This window comes from Heterodontus francisci, unplaced genomic scaffold (assembly GCF_036365525.1).
Source record: "Heterodontus francisci isolate sHetFra1 unplaced genomic scaffold, sHetFra1.hap1 HAP1_SCAFFOLD_91, whole genome shotgun sequence".
NCBI classification, from domain to species: domain Eukaryota; kingdom Metazoa; phylum Chordata; class Chondrichthyes; order Heterodontiformes; family Heterodontidae; genus Heterodontus; species Heterodontus francisci.
The window spans coordinates 3902317-3929186 of record NW_027140989.1 but is presented as its reverse complement, the minus strand read 5'-3'; the positions used below and the strand labels follow the sequence as shown (position 1 = coordinate 3929186).

Here is a 26870-nt window from a genome sequence, read left to right as displayed (position 1 = left end):
ACATCCATTGCATCTTTGTCTCTGGTCTGGAGTAACACAGAATTCTTTCCAATTATCTTCCGTTTGCTGATAAACATTGAACTCGTGGCCTGTTCTCGTTAATGGTCACGAGCAGCAAAAACAGACAGAGAGAGTCTGATCGCCCAGAGATGTGGAAAAGGCTTCAGTTTGGGACATATGCAGCAAATCAAATGTTCACCCGGCCCCGAAAGATTCAAAAACTGTGGAAAAGGACACAGGGAGATAGAGAATAAGCTAAAGCTGACAATGTAAATATTTCCCATCCTTGATATCTCTCTATTCCAATCCAACCTTCAGAGTTGGGTAAATAATTTCAGTGTAAATTGTGCAGCTCAAGAGTCAAAACCAAATGGCGATGCAGAATAAAGGAGAACTGCCAAAACCCCAGATTGAGCCAGGGATCTTCAGTCTAACACACTCCCAACTGAGCTATTTCAGTCTCACAGGCTTGGCATGATAAGTGGCAAGTAACATTCGCACCACACAAGTGCCAGGCAGTGACCATCTCCAACAAGAGAGAATCTAACTATCTCCCCTTGACATTCAATAGCATTACAATCACTGAATCCCCCACCATCAACATCATGGAGGTTACCATGGGTAGCCATACAAATAACGTGACCACAAGAGCAGGTCAGAGGCTTGGAATCCTGAGGTGAGTAATTACAGTGCAGCTGTTGGCTCCACCCCAGGGGCTGAATTTGTCCTGTAAACCATGAAGCAGCTTCCTCTCAAATCCCAGGTTTATCAACAAATCCTCTTACAAAAGCCGCAAAGTGTGATATATTCCTCTCACTCATCCATGACTCCTGACTCCCCAAAGCCTGTCCACCATCTGCAATTCACAAGTCAAGAGTGTGATGGAATACTCTCCACTTGCCTGGATGGGTGCATTTCCAACTCAAGAATCTCAACACCGTCCAGGACAAAGCAGCCCACTTGATTGGTACCCCATCGACAAACATTCACTCCCTCCACCATCGGCACACAGTGGCAGCAGTGTGTACCGTCTACAAGATGCACTGCAGCAATGCACCAAGACTCCTTAGACAGCACCTTCCAAACCCAGCGACCTTTACCACCGAGAAGGGCAAGGGCAGCAAATGCAGGGGATACCACCACCTGCAAGTTCCCCTCCAAGCCACACACCATCCTGACTTGGAACTATATCGCCGTTCCTTCACTGTCACTGGGTCAAAATCCTGGAACTCCCTTCCTCACAGCACTGTGGGTGTACCTACCCCACATGGACTGCAGCGGTTCAAGAAGGCAGTTCACCACCACCTTCTCATGGGTAATTAGGGATGGGCAATAAATGTTGGCCTCTCCAGCGGTGCCCACATCGCATGAATGAATGAATAAAAATGTGAAGTATCCCTTGTGTCATTGTTTTGGTAGAACATATAACCATGGTGGAATTGCCCCTCCCAATCACACCTCACTTCATAGAACATAGAAAATGGAGAAAATTTATGGCACAGAATGAGACCATTTAGCAATCGTGTCTGTGCCAGCTGAAAAAGAGCGATCCAGCCCAATCCCACTTTCCAGGTCTTGGGAATGGGATTCGAACAGATGTCAGAGCTCACATTATGTGAATGTTCTGTTGAAGTATTGGTGAGCTGATATACCAGGGAAGATTCACACTGTTAGACACAGTGTGAAATACATTCAAGTTTTTATAAAACATTACAACATGTGAGTAATATTCCCCATTGATTTCTCAGCACTGATGGATTGTGAAGTGGGAGACAGCCAGAAGTCCCAGTGATCCACACTGACCCTGAGCTGAGAATGAAATGAGAAAAAGTTCAATCTTCAGCAGCGAGTTGCTGCAGAGAGGTAAGAGTCCTGAATCAAGGAGAGACTTTCTCATACTGCTGTTGAATCTCATTTCAAACACTCCTTGAACTCTCTGCCGAGGAATTCAGAGCTGGAGAATGCCTGTAAAATCAGCCTAAAAAGGAAATAGAAAACACCCACCGTGGGCTCAAACTCAAAAACTTGAGATTCAGAGTTTCATGCTTTCATCGACTGAGCTCACTAGGCCTGATACAGTGTCCCCGTCCTGTCTGTTATTGGACGGTGCAGCTGTTGGCTCCACCCCAGGGGCTGAATTTGTTCTGTAAACCATGAACCAGCTTCCTCTCAAATCCCAGGTTTATCAGTAAATCCTCTCACAAAATACCCAAAGTGTGATATATTCCTCTCACTCATCCAGAATAAAAGTTACATCTTTTGCTCTTTTTACCTTCCAAACATTGACTTCTATTTTACTCAGCATTTATTTCTCTCTCCTTTTTATGTTGTGCATTTCCTAATGAAAATTTCATTTCAATTATTTATGAGGGATGAAATGAACAGAAGAGATTTTCTGCAATGGTACCGGGGTGTGGGACAGAGTGAGTGGTTCGGATCTGGAATACACTGCCTGAGAGTGTGCTGGAGGCAGATTCAATCGTGGCTTTCAAAAGGGAAGTGGATAAACACCTGAATAGAGAAAATTTGCAGGGCTACAATGAAAGGGCAGAGCAGTGGAATTAGCTGATCTGCTCTTGCAAAGAGCTGTCATGGACATGCTGGACTGAATGGTCACCTTCTTTACTGTAACCATTTGATTCCTTGATTCTAACTCTGTCAAAGTTGTTCTGAACTTGCTCTGCTCCAAGGAGCACAACCCCAGCTTTTCCAGTCTCTGCACATAACTGAAGTTATGAGGAATCATGGGGAACCCACTGTAAACCTTCCTCCAGACAGAAATACAACTGTTCACCACCACACTGTGACCCAGCTGTTCACATGATTTGGATGTGGGGACCAAATGTCGTATTTCCAATTTTGCAGATGACACAAAACTAGGTGGGAATGTGTGTTGTGAGGAAGATGCAAAGCGGCTTCAAGGGAATTTGGACAGACTTAGTGAGAGGACAAGAAAGTGGCACATGAAATATAATGCGTAAAAATGTGAGGTTATCCACTTTGGTAGGAGAAACAGATGTGCAGATTATTTGTTAACTGGTAAGAGTGTGAATGTACAAAGGGGCCTGGGTGTCCTTGTCAGTAAGTGACTGAAAGCTAACATGCAGGTGCAGCAAGCAATTAGGAAGGCTAATGATATGTTAGACTCTATCACAAGAGGATTTGAGTACAGGAGTAGTGAAGTCTTGCTTCAATTGTACATAACCTTGGTTGGACTGCACTTTGGAATACTGTGTGAAGTTTTGTTCCCCTTACCTTAGGAAGGATATCATTGCCATAGAGGGAGTGCAACGAAGGTTCACCAGACTTGTTCCCGGGATGGCGGGACTGTCACATGAAGAGAGATTGGGGAAACTGGGCCTGTATTCTCTCGAGTTTTGAAGAATGAGAGGTGATCTCATTGAAACTTACAAAATATTTAAAGTGATAGACAGGTAGATGAAGCTAAGATGTTTCCCCCGGTTGAGGAGTCTAGAACCAGGGGACACAATTTCAACGTAAGGGGAAAGCCACTTAGGACAGCGATGAGGAGAAATTTCTTTACTCAGTGGGTTGTGAATCTTTGGAATTCTCTACCTCAGAGGGCTGTGGAAGCTCAGTCATTGAGTATGTTTAAAGCAGAGATTGACATATTTCTAAATACAAATGACATAGGGGAGATGGAGATAGTGTGGGAAAAAGGCATTGAAGTGGACGATCAGTCATCATCATATTGAATGGCAGGGTGGGCTCGACGGGCTGAATGGCCTGCTCCTGCTCCTATGTTCCGATCAGTCTGCAAACTTCATATGCATGCTGTCATTGTCCCTTTTATTCCATGGGCTTCAGTTTTACTGGCAGTCTAGTATGTGACATCATCAAGAAGGTTTTCAATAAGTTAAATAAGGAGAAATTGTTTCCAGTGGCAAAAGGGTCAGTAACCAGAGGATGTATTTATCAGGTGATTGAGAAAAGAACCAGAGGCGAAATGAGGAATGATTTGTTATGCAGTGATGTGTTGTGATCTGGAATGCACTGTCTGATCAGGACTTGAAAGCAGATTCAGTCGTAACTTTGAAAAGCAATTGGGATAAATACTGGAAGGAAAAATGTACAGATTGCAGGAGACAGCACTGACACAATGGACCAAATGGTCTCCTTCTTTGGGTATCATTCTATGGTTTTATGAACATAATGTTGGTACAATTCGCTGAGTTGGAAGGGAAGTGAACCCAGATTCCGGGTATTCTAAACACCAGACCCAAACCAAATGAACAAGCCCGATGTTCAATCTCTGTTTATCACACCAGCTTCTCCTCGCTCTTTCTGTGTTTCCTGCCTGGTCTGTTCCTCTGACCTTCATTCCTGACACTTTATTGAGAATGGCCAACTCACTGCGCCTCTCACTCACACCGTCACGCCACCCCTTCACCCACTTCCAAACCTTTCTGTTGAACAGCACCTCACATCTGCTCCTCTGCTCCATTAATAGAACAGGAAAACATTTTCAAACAGACATTTCCAGACAGTAAACGTTCCAGTAAGACAAGGTAAAGATCAGATTCATTCACTTTAAACACAGAGAGAGCAGCTTTCCCTGTTCAGTCTGAGGAGCAGATGTGGTTTCACTCCCATTAGTCTTAGAGACATGGGCCAGAATTTTGAGGGACCGTTGGAGACGGGAATGGAGGCCGGGGAGGGGGAGGGGGTGTATAAAATAGGGATGGAAGACGTTGGACCGGATTTTTCTGTCGGCGGCTGACATGGAGGGCAGACTTCGCACATCCACACGTCAAGAAGGCATTTAACGTATTTATGAGTCCAATTTTCAGCAATTTTATTCACTGGATGCAATTGAACTAATAGCACACGGGAACCACAGGGCTTCAGAGCCTCGCCTGGTTAAAGGAGGTGACTGGGAGGTGGGAGCTGAGTGTTGGCTTCACTGGGAAGATATCGGGTGAGGCAGCAAAACTTGGCAGCAAGGGTGGAGAGGGAAAGGGCATCGGGAAACACTGTCAGGAGTGGGGGCCAATGTGCCAGCTCTGCAGGGGAAACAACACCAGAGTGCCATTGGGGCAGTGCCACCTCTTTGAGGATGACAAGTGAGGTAAATGTGGCTGGGTGTTGTTTTCTGTGAAGGCCTTGCACTCAGGGAGGGGCAACCTGTCATGGGCCTCATTCGAGGCTCTCATTGGATTCGAGGCTCCCATTGAGGAGGAGGAGGAGGAGTAGAGAGGAAGGGAGGGAGGCGCAGGCACCAGCAGGGGCACCACAGCAGCTTGGGGGCCCACAGGAAGGCCAGCCTCGAACAGGAGGCTGGAGAAGGAGGCAGAGGAACATGTCAGCCGAGGTTCAACTACCTGCAGATGTCCGAGTGACAGTGTCTCCGCAGACTGCACCTCTCCACGGAGGTCGTCACTGATCTCTCTGCCATGATGCAGCTGTGCCCCATGCGACTTGGTGGGCACCTGATGCCAGTGTCACTGAAGGTCACCGTGCCACTGAACTTCTACACCACCAGATCTTTGCGGGGATCCACTGGAGATATGTGTGGAATCTCACAGTCTGTGGTGAATCAGTGCATCAAGGAGGTCACCAATGTTCTGTTCAGGAGGGCCGGTGACTATGTGCACATTGATCCAAACAGTCAAGCTGAGAGAGCTATAGGATTCGGGGCCATCGCTGGATTCCACCAGCTGGAGGGTGTCATTGACGGCACCCATGTGACCATCAAGGCTCCTGCAGACCAGCCAGCAGCCTTCAACAGGAAGGGCTTCCACTTGCTCAGTGTGCAATTGGTCTGCGACCACTGCAAATGGATCCCATAGGTGTGTGCAAAAATCCCGGGAAGCAGCCACAACGCCTGCATACCAAGGCACTCCCAGGTGCCAGAACCTTTCCGCGGCCCCATCCGCTTTCAGAGATGGATCCTTGGAGACAAGGGCTACCCACTGAGGACATGACTACTGACGTCTGTGAGGAACCCACGCACGGATGCAGAGGAGAGGTACAACACCTGCTGCGGGTCAACCCGAGCGACCATCAAGGAGGCCATTGGTCTCCTGAAGATGAGATTCAGGTGCCTAGATCGATCCAGTGGAGCCCTTCAGTATGTCCCGGCGAGGGTCTCGCATATCGTGGTGGTTTGCTGTGCACAGCACAATCTGGCATTACAGAGGGGTGAGGTGTTGACTAGTGAGGATATCGTGGAGTGTGATGTATCCTCTGATGATGAGGATATGGAGGAGGATGCTGCCCAAGCAGTGCCAGATGAAGAACCTCAGGCACAGCAGGAAAGGGGCCATGAGATACACACAAGGGAGACATGAGACACCCTTATACATTCAAGTTTCCTTTGAGCCTTACCACCTTCTGGAACCACAGCAATAAAGTCTTAGTTTTAAGCAGCCCTGTTGTCGCCTCCTTCCTTCTGCAATGCAGCGTCCAGGTACACATCGCACAGTGACAAGGCCGAAGCTTTGTGAACTCAGGGCTTGGTCCCTCACTTCCAGCCCCTTGGGAGGAAGGGTTTAAATGAAGTCCCAAAGGACATCAACAATAGGAAGGAGACATAGTGAGAGAACATCATTTCTTTATTCCGTGTGACACCAAACACAACCCTATCCATCTGGAATGCACATTCACCGTGAACCCTAAGTGAATCTAGGTGCTCTTCTGAAATATTTTCCGTATGCTCCTACGTGGTGCTCCCCCTGCTCTGTCAGCTGAGGTGGCGACAGGCTGCTGACCTTGCTGCCCCATGGCTTGGGATGACATTGGTGGCAATCCTCTTGCTGCCTGAGGCCTGGAGGGCCCCGGCACACTGAGGGCCTCCTGCACAGGTACAGGGACCCCCCTCTGTCATCGAGGGTGATGGAGGCAGGCACTGGCATCACTTGTGTCACTGGCAGAGGGGCTTTGGAGCTACTGTCCACACCAGGAGCACCCTGAGAGGAGAGCCCAGATGTAGCAGCCAGCTTCTCCTCCCCCTTATAAGACACACTTGTACCTCGCTGCTGACCTGAGAGGGATGTGGACCTGGTGAAGAGTTCAGGTGCCTCGTCCCCCCTCTCGCCTTGTCACCACTGGATGGAGCTCATGGACAAAGCGATGGAGTGCAAGTCTGCGCACATCTCCGGCAGCCACTGATTGGTCGGCTGGATCTTTGTCTCCATCAGAGTCACCAATCTCTCAAGGAAGGAAGCCAGACACACCCCCATCAGAGACAGTGCAGCATGCAAGGCCTGGATGGACTCCTCCATCATCCGAACTTGGGTACACATAACCTCCGGCAACTCTGCCAGATGTTGCCTGACCTCTTGCTGCAGCTGCAGCATTTCCCGTGTGGCTGGTGACACCAGAGGCACGTCATCAGCTTGGGACTCAGCATGGGCCTGGCCTCCCACAGACTTCCAACTGCCAGTGGCCTTGGCTGTCACAGCCTCCGTCAGCTGCCCGGGCCTGTCTGTGACGTGCTCACCAACTTGTGTGCCCAAATCAAACAGCGAGTGGATACCCACCGAGTGAGGGTTTCTGTGCTGGTGGAGGGTGCAGGGGAATGATGTGACGGTGCACCCTCTGAGGCTCCCTCCTCCTCCTCAGAGGTGTCTGGCTGTCCCCCAGTCTCTCCAGCTCTTCGCTCTTGTCGTTCATCCTAGCCTGCATGTGAAAACAGGGACATTGAAGTGTTAGGGTCTTCACATCGTGACATTCCAACCACCCCTACTGTGCAGCTCCATTGATGCAGTGGTGAACAGATGAGCAGTGTGGCTCCTTTGCAGCGGATGCTCCCTTGTGCTCCAGGAGATGTTCACTCACTTTGTTAGGTAGGTGTCCCTGTGTCTCCATCAGCTATGGAGCAGCTGCTTTGCTGCCCGGCCTGTTCCATGGCCTTCTCCTCCATCGGGATGAGGACATGGAGATAAGGCATCCACTGTCAGTCTTGACACGCTCTTTCCGATTGTGGGCTGTCTTCTCCTGCAGCCACTATGATCAACAAAGTTAGTCTCTCAGCGGGGACAAGCCCAACATCTCTGATGGTGATAGTCCAGCAGTCCATGATGTGGACACACATATTCCTCCTGCATGTGGCCCCTCTCGAGGGACTGTGTGAGTTTATACAATGACTGACGTGCACCTCCCACCGAGATGCAGCCAAGCCTCAGGCAGCATGTCCTGCTACCCTTCCCCAATACACATGACTGGGTGGTCACTCCCTTTCCATCAAAAACTCCCTCTCACTCTGCCATGCGCAATGTCCAAAGGGTCCAAAGTGTTTTGAGTTTGCGCCTGAGTAGCCCGGATCCGGTCATTGACCCACTTCGTGCACTGGATCCATGTATTGGCGGTGACCCCACGGCTGCTGACTTCACCTACTATTTCAAAGCAGCTTTGCTTGGTCAGGTGGACAGGTCTCCACCTCCCATCCCTGGGGAAGAGGATCTTCGGCCTATCTGTTGTCACCTGGAGGCGAACCTGCAGGAAGGCATCGCCAAACCATTGGACCATGGTCACTGCAGGCTCGCATTCAGCTCCTTACCTATCAGGCAGCAGAGACAGCAGAACGGGTCCTGGGGCATCAGAGGCAGCAGAACGGGTCCTGGGGCATCAGTGACAGCAGAACGGGTCCTGGGCAGCAGAGGCAGCAGAACAGGTCCTGGGGCAGCAGATGCAGCAGAACAGGTCCTGGGGCAGCAGAGGCAGCAGAACGGGTCCTGGGGCAGCAGAACGGGTCCTGGAGCAGCAGAGGCAGCAGAACGGGTCCTGGGGCAGCAGAACGGGTCCTGGGGCATCAGAGGCAGCAGAACGGGTCTTGGGGCAGGAGAATGGGTCCTGGGGCAGCAGATGCAGCAGAACGGGTCCTGGAGCAGCAGAGGCTGCAGAACAGGTCCTGGGGCATCAGAGGCAACAGAACGGGTCCTGGGGCATCAGAGGCAGCAGAAACGGTCTTGGGGCAGCAGAACGGGTCCTGGGGCATCAGAGGCAGCAGAATGGGTCTTGGGGCAGCAGAACGGGTCCAGGGACAGCAGAGGCAGCAGAACGGATCCTGGGACAGCAGAGGCAGCAGAACGGGTCCTGGGGCAGTAGAGGGCTCTCAGGAAGACACTCCTTTAAACCAGGCAGCAGTGAATGCAGGTCTGGCAGCCCTTTAAATATGGTGCCAACACCTGCCGTTGTGTCAGATGTCGGTGCCATCGGTGCCTCGTTCCCTACCTCTGGTCCTTGTTTACATGGGCCCCACTCCTCCCCTTCATTAATTGTTCGGCTGCTCCGTGATCGGGGTCGGCCGGCCACATTTCACTCGTGTGGTGACGGCACCCGCTTCCGGTGCCTCTGCCGAGAGCCGCACCGTTAGTTTAAAATTCAGCCCATGGGGTCAAGAGTGGAAAATCTCCCCTCTGATTCTCTCTACTTAAACTGATGGAGACACCAAATTAAAACTGATGAAACCAGGGATTGTATCCTGGTTCTTCAATCCAGTGTTCTCCCAACTGAGCTATTCCATCCTCACTGTGAACTCATCTTCATTGGAGACAAATATCACTCCAGGTGGAATTTCCCCACCCGTTCATTCCTCACTTCAGGGGAATGGGACCCGACCAGATCGCGGAACCCAGATTCTGTTAATGTTCTGCTCTTGATATCTTGATATTATCTTGCGTTTGAGCCACTTTTAATCAGGTTCACGGACAAATTCTTCCATCATCCATTCTCCCACATTCTCTCTCTCTCATTCATTCTTTATTCCTCACAGTCCAGAAAGGGTTAGGAATCAGAGCTCACCCCCAAACCATCTGCACACAGACCTCTGTCTGTTGCCCTGTTTGATCCAAGATCCAAGAGACCAGTCATCAAATTACACTCTTTATAAACACAGAAAGCTGCCTCAGAGTGTTGGACAGAGATAAATACACTGAAGTCTTTTGAAAAAAGTTCATCTTACGGGTTGTTACTGAGCCCACAGAGCAGGACGGGCCCAGGCTCCAGCCCAAGTCTGTGCTGTGTTAGCTGATGCCACCTGGTGTGATACTGAGCCACACGGAGCAGGAAAGGGCCTGGTTGTATTCATGGCCTGTGTTGAGCTAACTGATCCCACTCAGTGTGGTCGGAGCCACACAGAACAGAATGGGCCCAGGCTCCTTCCTCAGCCTGAGGGATGATAGTTCTTCTCACGTGTTGTTGCACAGAGCCCCACACAGAACAGGGACATCTCAGGCTCCATCCCCGGCCTGTGGTATTTTACTTCATCGCACCTGGTATGGTACGGAGTCCCCAGAGCAGGAAAGGTCCAGCTTCCATCTCCGGCCTGTGCTGAATTAGCTGATCTGACCTGGTTGGCACTGAACCACAATCAGGGAAGGATGGGCCGAGGCTCCATAGCCTGTGGTGTGTTAGTTATTCTCATTTGGTGAGGTACTGAGCACCATATAGAGCAGGATGGGCCTGTGCTCAGTTAGCTGATCTCACCTTGTGTGGTCCTGAGACCCACACACAAAGCAGGACAGGCCTAGGCCTCATCCCCGGCCTGTGTTCAATTAGCAGATCCCAGCCAAAAGATTTTGATAAGGTTCCACACAAGAGGCTTCCCTATAAGATTAAAGTCCCTGGTATCAGTGGTAATATATTGATCTGGATTGGGAACTGACTGGCAGACGTCGGCAGAAAGTAGTTACAGATGGATCTGGATCTGTTTGGAAACCAGTTACCAATGGTATCTCACAGGGATCGGTGTTGGGTCTGTTGCTCTTTACTATTTTTATTAATGATCTGGATGTAGGTGTAGGGGGCACCATCTGTAAATTTACAGATGATTTGAAGATCTGTGCGAGTGTTTAGACTGTCGACGATGCTCGACTGTTTCAGGCTGATCTTAATGTGTTGGGAGATTGGGTTCATGACTGGAAAATGATGTTAAATTTGGGTAAGTGCAGTGTTATTCATGTGGACAGGGCGAATGCTCAACATTCATACACCCTTCAGGGAAAAACATTAAAGTAGGTGGAAAAAAGAAAATAATTTTGAGCAGAGATCTGGATGTTCTAGTGCACAGATCTCTAAAGGTACAGCAGCAATGCTGTGAAGTGATAGTTGGAGCAAATAGAGGGTTGGGCTGCATTCAGAGGATAATTGAGTATAAAATGAGGCATATTCTTTCATGGGATGTGAGCGACACTGGCAAGTCCAGAATTTGTTACCCATCCCTAATTGTCCTTGACAAGGTGGCGGTGAGCTCCCTTCTCGAATTGCTGCACTCCATGTGGTGCAGGTACACCCACAGTGCTGTTAGGAAGGGAGATCCAGGATTTTGACCCAGCATCAGTGAATGAACAGCGATATATTTGCAGATCAGATGGTGTGTGACTTGGAGGGGAGCTTGCACATGGTGGTGTTTCCATGCATCTGCAGCCCTCGTCCTTCAAGGTGGTGGAGGTCTTCGGTTTGGAAGGTGCTGTCTGCGGAGCCTTGGTGAGTTGCAGCAGTGCATCTGGTAGATGGTACACACTACTGCCACTGTGCGTCAGTGGTGAAGAGAGTGAATGTTTAAGGTGGTGAATGGGGCGACAATCAAGGCGGCTGCTTTGTCCTGAACAGTGTCGAGTTTCTAGAGTATTGTTGGTGCTGCACTCATCCTGGTTTGTGCCTTGCAGACGGTAGACAAGTTTTGGAGAGTCAAAAATCACAAAATTATTACAGTGCAGAAGGAGGCCATTCGGCCCATTGTGTCTGCATAGAATCATAGAACAGAGAAAGTTTACAGCACAGGCAGGCCAAAAAACGAGCCACCCCGCTGAATCCCATTGTCCAGCATTTGGACCGTAGCCCTGCAGGTTCAGGTACTTGAGGTGCACATCCAGACTCCTTTTAAATGAGTTGAGGTTTTCTGCCTCAGCTACCCCTACAGGCAGTGAGTTCCAGACTCCCACAGCCCTCTGGGTGAAAAAACCTTTCCTCATCTCCCCTCTAATTGTTCAACACATCACTTTAAATCTATGCCCCCTAGTCACTGACCTCCCTACTAAGGTTAATAGACCCTTCCCATCCATTCTATCCAGACCCCTCACAATTTTGTACATTTCAATCAAATCTCCCCTCAGCCTCTTCTATTCCAAGGAGAACAACCCCAGTCTATCCAATCTTTCCTCATAGCTGCATTTTTCCAGTCCTGGCAACATCCTCGTAAATCTCCTTTGCAACCTCTCTCGTGCAATTACAACCTTTCTGGAATGAGGTGACCAGAACTGCACACAGAACTCAAGTTGAGGCCTAACTAATGATTTATACAGTTCCAGCATAACCTCCCTGCTCTTATATTCTATACATCGGCTAATAAAGGAAAGGATTCCATAAGCCTTCTTAACCAACTTATCAACCTGTCCTGCTACTTTCAGGGATTTGTGGACATTCACTTCAAGGTCCCTCACTTCCTCTACACCGCTCAGCATTCACCCATTAATTGTGTATTCCTTTGCTGTGTTTGACCTCACCAAAGGCATCACCTCACACTTCTCCAAGTTGAATTCCATTTGCCACTTTTCTGCCCACCTGACCAGTCCATTTCTCCAGCTCTCCTAATGAGCATTTCACCACGTGCCTTGAGCTGAGTTACTCATCACAGAATTCTCACGATCTGTTTTACCCTTGTTGCCAGAGTATGTGTATGAATGGTCCAGTTAAGCTTTTGTCAATGGTAACCCCCAGGATGTTGATGGTGGGGGGATTCAGCGATGGTAATGCTGTTGATCGTCAAAGGGAGATGATTACATTCTCTCTTGTTGGAGATGGTCATTGCCTGGTACTTATGTGGTGTGAATGTTACTTGCCACTTAGCAGCCCAAGCCTGAATGTTGTCCAGGTCTTGCTGCTTCTGGACACAGACTCCTTCAGTATCTGAGATGTCCCGAATTTGTCCTTTTTTGAAACATTGGTCAGGACTCACTTGGAATATTGTATCCATTCTTGGTCTCCTCACATGATGGGTGACATTGAGGCTTTGGAAAGGGTACAGAGGAGAGACATTCGACGAATTCCCAGTATAAGACATCTTGGTTATCAAGTTAGACTAAAAGAGTTGGGACCCTACACCTTAGAGAAACCTAGACTGAGGGGTGATCCGATTGAGGTTCATAAATAATGAAGGGTCCAATTCAGCATGGGAGAGGAGTCATAACTTTATATTGTCAAAGGCCAGATGGCACCCCGATCACATTAAATTTCATTTTCAGTGCTGTGTTAACGTGCCAGGATGGCCGAGTGGTTAAGGTGTTGGACTTAAGATCCAATAGACATGTATTTGCATGGGTTCAAACCCCACTCCTGGTATCTGCACTTACAAAATGTTGCTTATTCTGTCCCTGACTTTTGCATTGCGCCATCATCTCTTCTGTCATTTATTCACTTTTGCCTTCCAACTGATCACAGCTTCCTATTATTTGATCTGCCCCAGCACCGTTCCTTGGCTCTGCGCTTGCTTATAAACTGGTAAATCTTTAACTTAATCTCCTCTGTACCCTGACAATGACCTTCTCATCCTTCCTGGATTGTGGTTCCTCACAGGATCCGCTGCCTCTCCGACTCCCCTCCAGGTAACTGAAGGCCCTGAGCCTTGGTCTCGCTTTATACGCTAGCTGGTAGTTGATTCCTTGCAGGTCTGCCACCGCTCAGGAGAAGCTCAAGACCCAGATCAAGCAAAGTATCAAGAGGAAAGTGGACAAAGGCTCCCTGGTGCAGAGCAAGGGACAGGGAGCCTCCGGCTCCTTCAAAATCAGCAAGAAGGAAAACCCAGGGAAAAGTGGGAAAGAAGGTGAAGAAACCAGCAGACAAGAAATCTTCAGTGAACAAACCAGCAGACAAGAAATCTTTAGTGAATAAACCAGCAGACAAGAAAGTGACAACAAAGAAAGTAACAGCCAAGAAAACGAGCAGCAAGGCGGTGGCAAAGCCAAATAAGGCGGTGAAGAACGCAACGCTTCAGAAAAAGTCTCCTGCAAAGAAGGTCAAAAAAGGCAAGAGTGCGGCGGGCGGAAAGGCGCTGAAGAAAGTGCAGACATGGAAGAGCAAGGTCAAGCCGAAAGCAGCGAAGGCTCAGAAAACAGGGTCTGGAAAGAAGTGAAAGAGCGCGGGAAACTTGTAAACATCTGAACACAAAGGCTCTTCTCAGAGCCACCCACATCTCTCAGGAAAGAGCTGATCCCCTGATCAAATGATCCCTGTCCCGGCCCCGCCTGCAGATTCCACATGGAAATGATTTGGAGTACATGCAGGATCCCTGGTGACTCCCCTCCACCCAGCCCTTTCCCCACTCTCTGCAATAAAACAGAAGGATGTCCGGCCCTCACTCCAACTGGAGATGTGTTCGGTGTAGTCTCAGTTCACAAATTCAGGGGGAGAGTTTGTAAAACAGTAACACTGGCGGAGAAACCCCACCTCACAACTCCAACCCCAACACATGAGTTTCTCCAATTCAGCTGGAGTCGGGTGACAACAGGAGCTGGGATAGGCTGTGATCGGGAATGTTAGGAATGGATTTGTTCAGGGAGGAATGTACCTGGAATCTCCGAATATAATAGTTCCTTATTTCCCCAGATGACACATTCTGCAGTGAGAGTGAAAAGTCTCTTCACTGCTTCACATTTACTAATTGTTTTTTTCTAGATGAATAATGAGTCAGAGAGTAATGACAGGATCTGAAGCTTCTCTCACACCAGCCCTTGAATGACTCAGTGTGAAGTGTCCAATGTGTGAAGCTGCTGCCAGGGTTTGTCAATCTGAACAGTTTCAGCTCAGTTACTGGGGGCCTGGAATCCCCGCAGTTTGACTCTGTCTCTGATTGGTCACCCGCTTCTCAATCCAATTCTTAACCAAAAGGAGAATCACATATAAGTAAATAGAAGTTCTCATTGGCTTAGATTTTCCAATTGGAAAAAGCCCGGCAATTCCAGAGAAGGAAGGAATTGAAGTGATGGAAAATTTCAATTTTCAGGCAACAATTTTAAAACCTCTCATTTTATGTTCTGTTTTACTGTATTTACCATCATAAAATCCTGACGCGATTTTAGGAGTCGTTTTCATTTGTCAATCTGTTAACTGTAAGCGGCGGGAGGAAGGTCCGGTGCAGCAATTTAAAACGGGACAAATATCAGCTTCCTCTCTGTAAAAGGAACACATTAGCGACTAACCGCTTCTCACAGGCTTCTCGGGGACTGACAGAAATGAGCGGTTTCTGATCTTTTCTCCTGAAAGAGGTGGATAATGCTGCAGGGAGCAATGAACTGCCCTTCACTTTCTGGCTGCTAATACACCCCTGACTTTAAACAGTTCAAACAGCGACTGATGCTTCTGCCGGAAAATGAGCAGATTCACCAGAATGATCCCGGTCCATCATGGCCAAAGACATGCAGCTGGCCCGCCGCATCTTCGGGGAACGCACCTAAAACCCAGCTTCAGTGACAAGTGTAACAAGGGCTCTTTTCAGAGCCACCAAATCAGCAAAGGAAAGAGCTGCCATCTCTGTTCATCATCAAACCCATTCGATTGGAGGGGCGGTCACATGGTTTCTGTTTTGTCACATCACTTTCCCGAAAGGCCTGCAGGACTGAGAGCTGATCTGGAATTTCGAAAGCAGCATTACTGGAGACTCATTGCTGCTCAGCACAATCTCAACCCCGCTCCTGGGATCCGTTAGCTTGCATTTGGGGAAAAGAAATGGATCCCAGTTTTATTTGGAAGGCATTAATGGAGCCGGGTCCGTTCACATGATGGTTATTTACAAACATTACCCAATGAGTTCACTAATATTTGAATCCATTGGAGATCAGTACACAGGATATGTAAGGCAGCTCGGTCACTCTGACTCGAACCGCCAGTTCCCCGGGGCTGCAGACCCTGACACTGCGGGGAGAGAATCCCCGACTCTACCCCGCCGCCGGGGGGAACAGACAGCTCTGTGTCCGGAGAATAGGGAGGGCCGGGAGGAAGGCGCTGCAGTGGACTCAGCTCCTGTGTGTGCACAACTCTCACTGATTCCGTCCTCTGGGAACAGTGCGGTCTAAACAGATCAGGTTAGGAGAGAAACACACAGCCCGAGAATGGCCTCTTCCTTCCTGCATTTACTCTGTTCTGGGAGCAGATTCTCATTGAGAAGCGGCGCTCAGATCACCAGAGAGAAAAAAAAAAACACACAATTCAAACTGTCCAAATGAAAAACAGAGAATTAACCCGGACACTTCCATTATTAAATTAATTCATCAGCTCCGAACCAGTTCCCGTTAATGTACCGGGATAATCTCGGGATTTATCAAATCGAAGTCAGCGAAATTTATTAAATTGTTGATTCTGACACCCTGTAGTTCAGTTCTTCACTTAACTAGAGGGGGAGATGTGTGAGCAGAGAAACAGAGCGAAATCCAGAGAGGGAACTGAAAACACACCTGGACAGATGTGCAACAGGTCAATCCACTGTTACAATAACTCCATCACTGACTCCCTCCTGACAGTAACCAGTCCTTTCACAGAGACTGTGGGTGGCTCTGAAAATAGCCTTTGGTTTATTAGATGACATTTTGGCCGCTTTACTTTTTCTGGGAGCTCTGAGCGCTGGTTTTCTTGGGCAGCAGCACGGCCTGGATATTAGACAGCACCCCGCCCTGAGCGATGGTCACCCCTCCCAGCAGCATGTTGAGCTCCTCGTCGTTGCGGACGGCCAGCTGCAGGTGTCTGGGGATGATCCAGGTCTTCTTGTTGTCCCGGGCCGCGTTCCCGGCCAGCTCGAGGATTTCAGCGGTCAGATACTCGAGCACAGCAGCCAGATAGACCGGGGCCCCGGCTCCCACACGCTCAGCATAGTTACCCTTTCTCAGGAGCCTGTGAACACGGCCCACCAGGAACTGCAGTCCAGCTCGGGAGGAGCGAGACTTAGCCTTGGACCGAGCTTTCCCGCAGGTGTTTCCTCTTCCAGATATTTCCACAATCTCACAAATACTTTCACAAAGAATGAATAATTTCTTTAGCATTAATTGCACAGCGTAGGCAGTCAGGATGGCCGAGCGGTTTAAGGTGCTGCGTTCAGGTGGTTGTCTCCACTGGAGGCGTGGGTTCGAATCTCACTTCAGACAAGTTGTGTTTTGACTGCACTGGAGGCGTTTGGGAGCAGAGGTCAAAAGCAAAGAAAAAGCAGGAAAGAACATGGACGAACAAAATAACAATGGACCCAAAGATGTTGCAACAAAACATTAGAGTAAGAGGCAACTAAGCAAACAGCAGGGCACCTAAAAGATCAAAAATGTAACCTTTGTATCGGGGTGGAAGATGTTGCCAATATCCTTAATGAATACTTTACTGTCTTCTCAAATGAGAGGGTGATGCAGATATTGTTATTAAGGAGGAGGAGTGTGAAGTATTGGACGTGATAACGAAAGGAGAGAGGAAGTCTTAATGGGATGAGCATCCTTGAATGTGGATATATCATCAGGACCAGATGAAATGTACCCCAGGCTGTTGAAAGAAGCCAGGGAAGAAATAGTGGAAGGTCTGACCATCATTTTCCAATCCCTCACTGGATACAGGTATGGTGCCAGGGATTGGAGGTCTTGTAACGTTGCAATAAAAGCAAAATACGAGGCAGATCAAGCATGGCTGATCCTTTCGAGTAGAGAAACAGGGCTGAATTCCCTGAACCAGTGCTACAGCTTTCCGAATAGAAGGAGCCTATACAAACCTGATGGGTTCCACTTAAACAAAAGAGCTGGAGGTGTTGACAGTCAGAACAGATAAAATGTGGAGGAGTGTTTGAAGCAGATGCTGTGTGGTTACTGTAGTTGTACTATGGAGTTATTTCAAGGAGGTGATTCTGAATGTGATGGATCAACGTGGACCCGTCCAAGGCAAAGGTTCTAAGCTTCCCTGTGGTCCAGCCTGGTTGAATGGAACTGAAGCAAACAAATCATCCAGAAGAGGAAAAGATATGTAAGGCCATGAAAGCACAGAATTCAGCTGGATGCAATACCAGATGGTATGGCAAGAGTGTAAAACAGCAACAGACTGGTGAATAAAACTTTCCCATTGAATGAGACAAGAGAAAAGAAGGGTAATAATAGTGTCAGGTGAGTTGTGACACTATTCACATTCCACCTTGATCTGAATAGGACTGTTGAAGGGAGTGATTGAGAAGAATAGAGGAGAAATGAAAAGAAAGGAGAAATAAACAAAAGGTCTTTTGATTTCAGAATGCTTGTTTTTGGAAATGACAGACTGTAAAGTGTGTGTGTCAGAAGAGAAAGAGCGAAGTTGGGTATGACAAGATCACAGGAAAGTTGTGCCCTGAGACAAGGTGTGTGGTGAAAGGAAAGCTGCTTTCTTTTGCACAATATGTATTTTATTCATATAACTTGTGCAATTACATTGCAAAGCAGTGCAAATTTAATATTACATAAGGCACAATACAGATCAGTTTCCTTCAATAATGTACATGATGTATCTCACTATCCCTGCCTGCACAGGTTATATTTACAGTATTTACATTACACATCAAACATTCTCTGGTGCAAACAGTCAGAGGGGTTTTACACGGGTTCCAGCCCCTCACTGTGCGATGGCCTACTCGGGCCTTAGACTGCAGCCTTTCCGCATTGAGTCTCCATGGTGGCTTCCCCAAGCTTTAATGCCGTCCCACAGCACATAGTCTTGGACGTTGCAATGTGCCAGTCTGCAATACTCGGTCATGGACAGCTCTTTGCACTTGAATACCTGTCCCACGGCCGGGCTCGTTCTCAATAGAGATCATTTCAAATGAACATTTCCTAAATCCGTGCTTTCTCTCTCGTAATAAAGAGAACAAGATGTCTAGCAGATTCAGTGTGAGACAATAACACTGCCGGGTAAAGGCCGCTTTCCAACTCCAATCTTAACACAGGAGATTCCCCAAACAGCTGCAGCAAGGTGCTGTAAACTGCTGGAAGCGGATGTGTGTGGAAATGGTGATGTTACTGAGGAGGGTTCTTGTTATAGAATGGACCGTGTTTAGGTGGGAATATTACTGAGTGTTAATTGCATCGGGACCATATTTAAAAGCTCCGGCTTTCTGGAAAGCCTTGACTATGAAGGCCGAGTCTGGAAGGGTTTGTGTCTAGAGCTGGGTTTCGGTTCTACTGTTCATAAGGGGTTTGAAATTGGCAGCCCGGAGGAAACTGGAGGTGGAGCTGAAAGATGAGGGGCCGTTCTCTCTCTGTCTGTCACTCTGGGTGTCTCCTCCATCGAGCTCTCTGTTTAATCTTCACTCTTGTCTCCTCCCCTCCCTGCTCTCACTCTGCCTTTCTCAGCCAGGTCCGGGTGGCCTGTATAAAAAGGATCCTGACGGAATCAGTCTCTTTTATTGTGCACTGATTTGAGGCAAGAATCAACATGTCTGGCAGTAAACAAGAGTATGCTCCAGGCTGGCAGCATGTTAGAATCCATGAGGAAAGGCATCATCACCCTCATCGACAAGCGGAAGGGGGAGAGGACAGAAATCAGAAATTGGTGGCCCAATTTCTGCTTAATGCTGACTACAAGATTCTGTCAAAAGTCATAGCCAGTCGATTCAAGTCTGCTCTGGAGTTGGTGATTCACCCTGATCAGACCTATACTATACCAGGCAGGACAATCTCTGATAGTTTTGCGCTTCTCAGGGATATGATTACCTATGTACGGGGCAGGAGGGTGGACACCTGCCTCATCAGCCTGGACCAGGAGAAGGCTTTTGACAGGATATCGCACACTTACATGATGGATGTGCATTCCAAAATGGGGCTTGGGGAGGGAATCTGCAATTGGGTCAAACTACTCTACACAAACATCAGTAGTGCAGTCTCAATCAATGGGTGGGAATCAGAAAGTTTCCCGATCCAATCTGGAGTCAGACAGGGCTGTCCTCTCTCCCCTGTCTTGTTTGTTTGCAGTATTGAACCCTTTGCTGAGTCTATTGGGAAGATTGCGAGCATCAGAGGGGTGACAATCCCAGGCAGGGGAGGCACTCAGGTTAAAACCTCCCTGTACATGGATGACGTCGCCGTTTTATGCTCGGATCCACTGCCTGTGCGCAGACTGATGAGCATCTGCGACCAGCTCGAACTGGCCTTGGGAGCCAATGTTAAACACGGCAAGAGCGAGGCCATGTTCTTTGGGAACTCGGCTGACCGATCCTTTGTCCCCTTCACCGTTAGGTCAGACTACCTGAAGGTGCTGGGGATATGGTTTGGAAGGGCTGGGACGTGCACCAAAACCTGGAAGGAGCGAGTAGCCAGGGTACAACATAAGCTGAGCATGTGGGAGCAGCGATCTTTCTCCATTATGGGTAAGAACCTGGTCATCAGGTGCGAGGCGCTCACATTGCTGTTCGTGGCGCAGGTCTGGCCCATACCCCACTCCTGCGCTGTGGCGATCACCTGAGCCATTTTCCGCTTCATCTGGGGATCCAAAATGGTCCGAGTCCGGAGGGACACGATGTTCAAACCTCTGGATAAGGGCGGGAAAAATGTACCCAACGTCGCCCTCATCCTTATGGCTACCTTTGTGTGCAGCTGCATCAAGCTGTGTGTAGATCCCCAGTTTGCAAACACCAAGTGTCACTATGTGCTGAGGTTCTATCTGTCCCCGGTGTTGCAAAGGATGGGCCTGGTCATATTGCCGCGGAATGCTCCATCCAGTTGGACTGTGCCGTACTGCCTATCCTTCATGGAAAAGTTTCTGTGGAAAAACACCTTTGACCACCAATCCATCAGGCAGTGGTCTGCACGGAATATCCTCAAGGCCCTACGGGAAAAGGGGATGGTGGATCCTGTCGGATGGTCCCCTGAGCAGAAGTCCAAAGTCATTTAGCAGAATGCCTCATCACCAGAACTTTCAAACAAGCACCAAGATGTAGCCTGGCTGATGATGAGAATAGCCTTCCCTGTCAGATCCTTCCTGCATACCCGAAGTCTCACCCCATCCACACGCGGCCCTCGAGGTGGCTGTGGTGGAAAAGAGAAGTTGCCCACCTCTTTCTGGAATGTGTCTTTGAAAAGCAGGTGTGGAAGATGCAGTGGTTTTTGTCGAGGTTCTTCCCAAGCAGCTCTGTAGCACAGGAGTCTGTGCTCTGTGGGCTGTTCCCAGGGACGCACACCGAGATAAACATCAACTGTTGCTGGAGGACTATCAATTCATTGAAAGGCGATCTTTGGTCTGCCCGAAACCTGCTGGTATTCCAGCGCAAAGAGTTGTCCATGACCGAATGTTGCAGACTGACACATTCCAAGGTCCAGGACTACGTGCTGAGGGATGCACTAAAACTTGGGGCAGTCGCAGCAAAAGCTCAATGTGGAAAGACCACTGTGTAAGGACCCCCACCAAGCTGAAATGAGGGGATGGATCCATGGGAACTGTAGCCAGAAAATATTTGTTTGCTGTTAAATGTGCATGGCCTGAGAAATGAAATGGAAGGGTTGTGAGGCAACTCACTGCTGTATTGAAGGAAACTGATCTCCTTTGCACTGTTTGTATTGTTTGACTTGGTGCTTTTTGGAACTGTTTTGTAATGTATTTTTTTTTCAGATTTTTATGAACAAAGTATATTTTGGAAATTAATAGAAGAAAGTCTGGCAGAGGTAAGGGAGGGAAAGAACTGGGCAAAGGCGGAACAAGGCGGCACCGTAAAGTGCTTCCTGATAATCTCCAGGGCATCACCAAACCAGCAATCCGCCGCCTGCCTCACTGTGGCGGGGTCAAGCGGATCTCGGGTTTGATCTGTGAGGAGACTCGCGGGGTGTTGAAGGTTTTCCTGGAGAATGTGATCAGGGATGCGGTCACCTGCACTGAACACGGCAAGCGCAAGACGGTCACTGCCATGGATGTGGTGTACGCTCTGAAACGGCAGTGCCGCACTCTCAACGGATTCGGCTGCTGAACAACTCGACCCTTTCCAGCAAACACAACAAAGTCTCTTCTAAGAGCCACCCACCGCCTCACAGAGAGAGCAGTGACCTGGAAATGGGAGCTGGAATAGGCTGTTTAGAAGTGTCTGGAATAAATCTGTGCTGTGTTCGAGATACAAAACTAGAATCCCCAAATTTGACATTTCAGTTGCAGCAAGGATGTGCAGTGGATTTGATTTTCTAAACGGGCTGTGTAAACAGTGCCCGAGGCTCCACAGTTAGTTATTTCCCCAGTCCACACATGCCCTCAGTGAAAAGCCACATCACTCCTCCAGAATCACTCATTGTTTTCATAGAATTTCAGAATGATTTCGCTGCAATGAGGGCATCCGGGAGTTTTGCAGCAGCCGTTCAATCGGTCACTGGAACCAGACCCGCTTGTGATCTTATTTTCCCCGAGACGGTGTTTCCTGCACTGAAACTGACAGGGTTTGTGAAACTGATCAGTTTCAAGTCAATCATTCAGGGACCTGGAATTCCCGCAGTTTGAGCCCGCGCTATCCAGAACCCACTTCTGATTGGTCACCCTCTTCCCATTAGCATGTCTTAACCAATTGCCGAGCCTCGAATTAGAAAATACAGCAAATCATTGGCTTAAATTGTCGTCCTGGCAGAAAGTTTGAATTCAAAAAAGCCGCCAATTTCAGTGTTGGGCAGAATCGAATTACTCAACGAATCTCCATAACGAATTGGCAGCACATTCTCTACTTTCCCCGATTTTCCTTTCCATCGATTGGGGTGCTAATTCACTCGGGTGCGTTTGCTAATACTAACTGTAATCCTCAGATCCATTTAACATTTCAGTCATCCTATTGAAAACAAAAGGAATTTTATGATTGAATTTCCATTGGAAGATAGTGAATTAGCACCCCGATCGATGGAAAGGAAAATAGGGCAGAGGATAAAATGTGCTGCCAATTCGTTATTGTGATTTGTTTATATAACTGACCAGGACTGACTTCAGCAGAACGCAGCTACTAGCTCCCACCCCACTGACCGCTCTACCCCCTCTGCAACTCGCTTTCTCCCCCTCCTCCCAACTGGCAAAATTCCGCACTCTGGCTGCTCGCTCTCCGCACCCCCACCCCCCACCCTATCCCAGCCCAGCCCACAGCTGCTAGCTCTGGCCGTGACACTCGCTCCGTCATTTCTTCACCAGGCGCCACCTGTAGAAGCAGGAGGGCCGCAAGGAGTGACGGGGCAACGTAGGATTGAGTGGTAGAGAGGAGGGAAGCGGCACGGCCTGGAGCGAGTGGCCAGAGAGTGGAGTGGTGCGAAGCGAGGAACAACTGGCCAGGGGAGTGGGGGGGTGGGTGGTGGGGAAGCAGCGAGGTCTGGAGCGAGCGGCTGAGGGGGGGAATCGTCGAGGCCTGGAGTGAATTGCCGAGGGGGGAGAGCTACAGCTTCAAAATCTCCCATTGAGCCACCTCCTCCAGCCAAGTGTTGGGGGGATGGGGTGGCTAGATACACAATGACGCTTTATCACGCATGCACGAAGATGGATTTGTTGCGGAAATGTGATGACGTTGGCGCTGCAAAATGACATCATCCCGTGCACGCGCCACTCAATCCTGGCAATAATCAAAGTGACTTTTTGGTCTTTTCAGTGCACTCCTCTTTCTTTCGTTGCTTCTTACTGTCATGTTTTGAAGAAACATCTTTGGGTCCATTTTCATTTTACTTGCCAATATTCTTCCTTGTTCTACCTTCACCACTGCTCCCAATTCCCTCCAGTTCAGTCAAAGCACAACTTGGCAGAAGTGGGATTTGAACACACGCTTCGAGAAAGCACTGCGACTTGACCACAGCCCCTTAGACCACTCGGCCATCCTAACTGCTTCATGCATAAGACAAAAGCTGAGAAATTATCCATTCTTTGCAAAAGTATTTGTGAGATTGTGGAAATGTCTGGAAGAGGAAAGACCGGCAGGAAAGCTCGGTCCAAGGCCAAGTCTCGCTCCTCCTGGGCTTGACTGCAGTTCCTGGTGGGCCATGATCACAGGCTCCTGAGAAAGGGCAACTATGCTGAGCGTGTGGGTGCCGGAGCCCCGGTCTATCTGGCTGCTGTGCTCGAGTATCTGACCGCTGAAATCCTCGAGCTGGCCGGCAATGCGGCCCGGGACAACAAGAAGACCCGCATCATCCCCAGACACCTGCAGCTGGCCGTCCGCAACAACGAGGAGCTCATCAAGCTGCTGGGAGACGTGACCATCGCTCAGGGCGGGGTGCTGCCAAATATCCAGGCCTTGCTGCTGCCCAAGAAAACCAGCGCTCAGAGCTCCCAGAAAAAGTAAAGCGGCCGAAATGACATCTAATAAACCAAAGGCTCTTTTCAGAGCCACCCACAGTCTCTGTGAAAGGGCTGGTTACTGTCAGGAGGGAGTCAGTGATGGAGTTATTGTAACAGTGGATTGACCTGTTGCACATCTGTCCAGCTGTGTTTTTTAATTTGCTCTGTTTTTCTGCTCACACATCTCCCCCTCTAGTTAAGTGAAGAACTGAACTACAGGGTGTAGAATCAACAATTCCCAGGAGCGGGGGGTGAGATTGTGCTGAGCAGCAATGAGCCTCCAGTAATGCTGCTTTCTAAATTCCAGATCAGCTCTCAGTCCAACAGGCCTTTCGTATTTTAAATATCACAACAGAGCTGAGCGGGGGTGAGCGCAGCCTCAGCTGCACCGAGTCTCAGGGGCTCTCAGGACTTCAATCAGAGCCGCCAGGCCTGGCGGGCGTGCAGCAAGCCCCCGGGGGAGGGAGGGTGCACCATTAAAGTGATGTTGCAGCACCTCCCCCATCCCCGCCGCCACTTCCCGGTTTCTTCTCCCGTTTATCTCAACATTAAGAAGACGCTTTTGCTCTGGACTACACTGGTTATAAAGTAAGACCCAACTTTGTCTCTGAAAGTGATGAATAGCAGCAACAACAGCAGAATCCAACCCCAGCAGTTACATGTGAACTTGCTGATGCTGCAGCAGATTGAATGACTGGGTGAATCCCTTCCCACACACATGGCAGGGGAACGGCCTCTCCCCAGAGTGAGTGTGTTGATGTTTCAGCAGATCATTACTGCTTTTAAAGCTCTTCTCACAGTCAGGACATTGAAAAGGTCTCTGATCAGTGTGAACAAGTTGATGTTCAGTGAGGTTGGATGACTGAGTGAATCCCTTCCCACACACGGAGCAGGTGAATGATCTCTCCCCAGTGTGAACTCACTGGTGTTTCAGCAGGTTGACTCTGGCTGGGTTCAGTTCTGCACTCACTGGTTTCTCTCTCTCTCTTCCCCTGAAGGTGCTGATTCTGACTGTATGTACGTGCTCTCTCCCCCTCCGACCCTCCCTGTCCAATGTAGTATCTCCCAGTTTTGCTGATGTGCTCTCCCTGACCTGTCTCCATTTCTCCTTCTTATACAGACTTGCCCTGACTGTCACTATTTCATAGAATAATACAGCACAGAAGGAGGCCAATCGGTCTTTTGTGCCTGTGCTGAATCTGTGAAAAAAATGATGCAATTAGTCCAACCCCCTGCCTATTCCCCATAGTCCTGGAGAAATTCACTTTGAAATATTTGTCCAATTCCTTTATGAAAGTTATAATTGAATCTGTTTCCAGCACCCTGTCAGACAATTCATTCCAAATCCGAATCAGTTACTGGGCAAAAAGATCTCTCCTCACCTCCCCTTGACATTTTTGGCCAACAATCCCAGCTTCACCACCCTGTCCAGAGAACTGAAACCCCTCATCTCTGGTATCATTCTCGTAAATCTCCTCCGAACTGTCTCAAAAGCTTTGATGTCCTTTCTGAAACCTGGTGCCCAGAACTGGACACATTACTGCAGCTGAGATCGAGCCAGCGGCGCCCACATCCCACGAAGGGATAAAAATACGCTCCCTGCCAAATCCCCAATTCCTATCCATTTACAGACGCTCTCTGACCAGTTGACCTTGCTGGCGGGCAGTTTCGGGAAGCCTCACAGGGAAAAGCTTCACCGCCACCCGCAGGGACGCAAACGGGATTGTTCCATCCTATTGTGGCCTTGACGCCCTGCTCCAGCTGTGTGCACCCGCTACGGGCGCGGTCTCCCTGCACTTTGTGAATATACCGCTCCAGCTGCAGATGGAGCTCAGTCACGACCGCGCCTGCTCCTTATCAGAGACAAGGCAAATTTTGGAGCGCAGAGCATTCTGGGTACCACAACTGTCATTAATGCCAATCTCTGACATGATAACCAGATTTTATTTCCCACATTTCATTTCCTGGTATGTTAGTGCGTGTTTTCTTTTGTACCTGTCAGTGCCTGGGAGGAGAGAGTCAGCTTCACTTTGTAGCCGTGAATTTCTGGTTTGAGAATGTGGGTTTTTACTCTGTATGTTTCAGTTTTTGGTTTGTGACTGTTTCTGCTATTGCTATGTGAGTTAACTATGTGGAAAGAGATGCAGTGGTTTTTTTCGATGTTCATCCCAAGCAGCTCTGTAACACAGGAGTCTGTGCTCTGCGGGCTATTCCCAGGGACGCACACCGAGACCAGCATCAACTGCTGCTGGAGGACTATCAATTCGGTGAAAGACGCCCTTTGGTCTGCCCGAAACCTGCTGGTCTTCCAGCGAAAAGAGTTGTCCACCACCGAATGTTGCAGACTGGCACATTCCAAGGTCCAGGACTACGGGCTGAGGGACGCACTAAAGCTTGGGGCAGCCGCAGCAAAGGCTCAATGGGGAAAGACCACAGTGTAAGGTCCCCCCACCAAGCTGAACTGAGGGGTTGGATCCATGGGAAATCCTTCGAACTGTATCGGAGAAATTCTGTGTGCTGTAAATGTAAAAATGTACATGGCATGACAATGAAATGGAAGGGTTGTGAGGCAACTCATGATTGTACAGAAGGTAACTGATCACCTTTGCACTGTTTGCATTTTTTGACTTGATGCTGCTTTAAACTGTTTGGGA

The 26870-nt window shown here is 48.9% G+C and overlaps 1 protein-coding gene, 1 non-coding gene and 1 pseudogene across 2 annotated transcripts; 2 read left to right on the top strand and 1 right to left on the bottom strand.

Moving 5' to 3' along the window:
• Positions 1-13219: 13219 nt before the first annotated feature.
• Positions 13220-13302, top strand: trnal-uaa (transfer RNA leucine (anticodon UAA)). Its single transcript has one exon. It is a non-coding gene; the product is annotated as a tRNA-Leu (tRNA).
• A 3278-nt stretch (positions 13303-16580) lies between these two features.
• On the bottom strand, positions 16581-23596 carry LOC137361686 (histone H2A-like; the record flags this gene model as incomplete). The annotated part of the gene is made up of 2 exons (XM_068026389.1): positions 23564-23596; positions 16581-17060 (listed from the first exon to the last, which is right to left on the bottom strand). Coding segments are annotated over exons 1-2 (513 nt in total), but the record flags the coding sequence as incomplete, so codon positions are not given.
• Positions 23597-23830: 234 nt separating this feature from the next.
• LOC137361704 (histone H2A-like) lies at positions 23831-24190 on the top strand (annotated as a pseudogene).
• The last annotated feature ends 2680 nt before the right edge of the window (positions 24191-26870 follow it).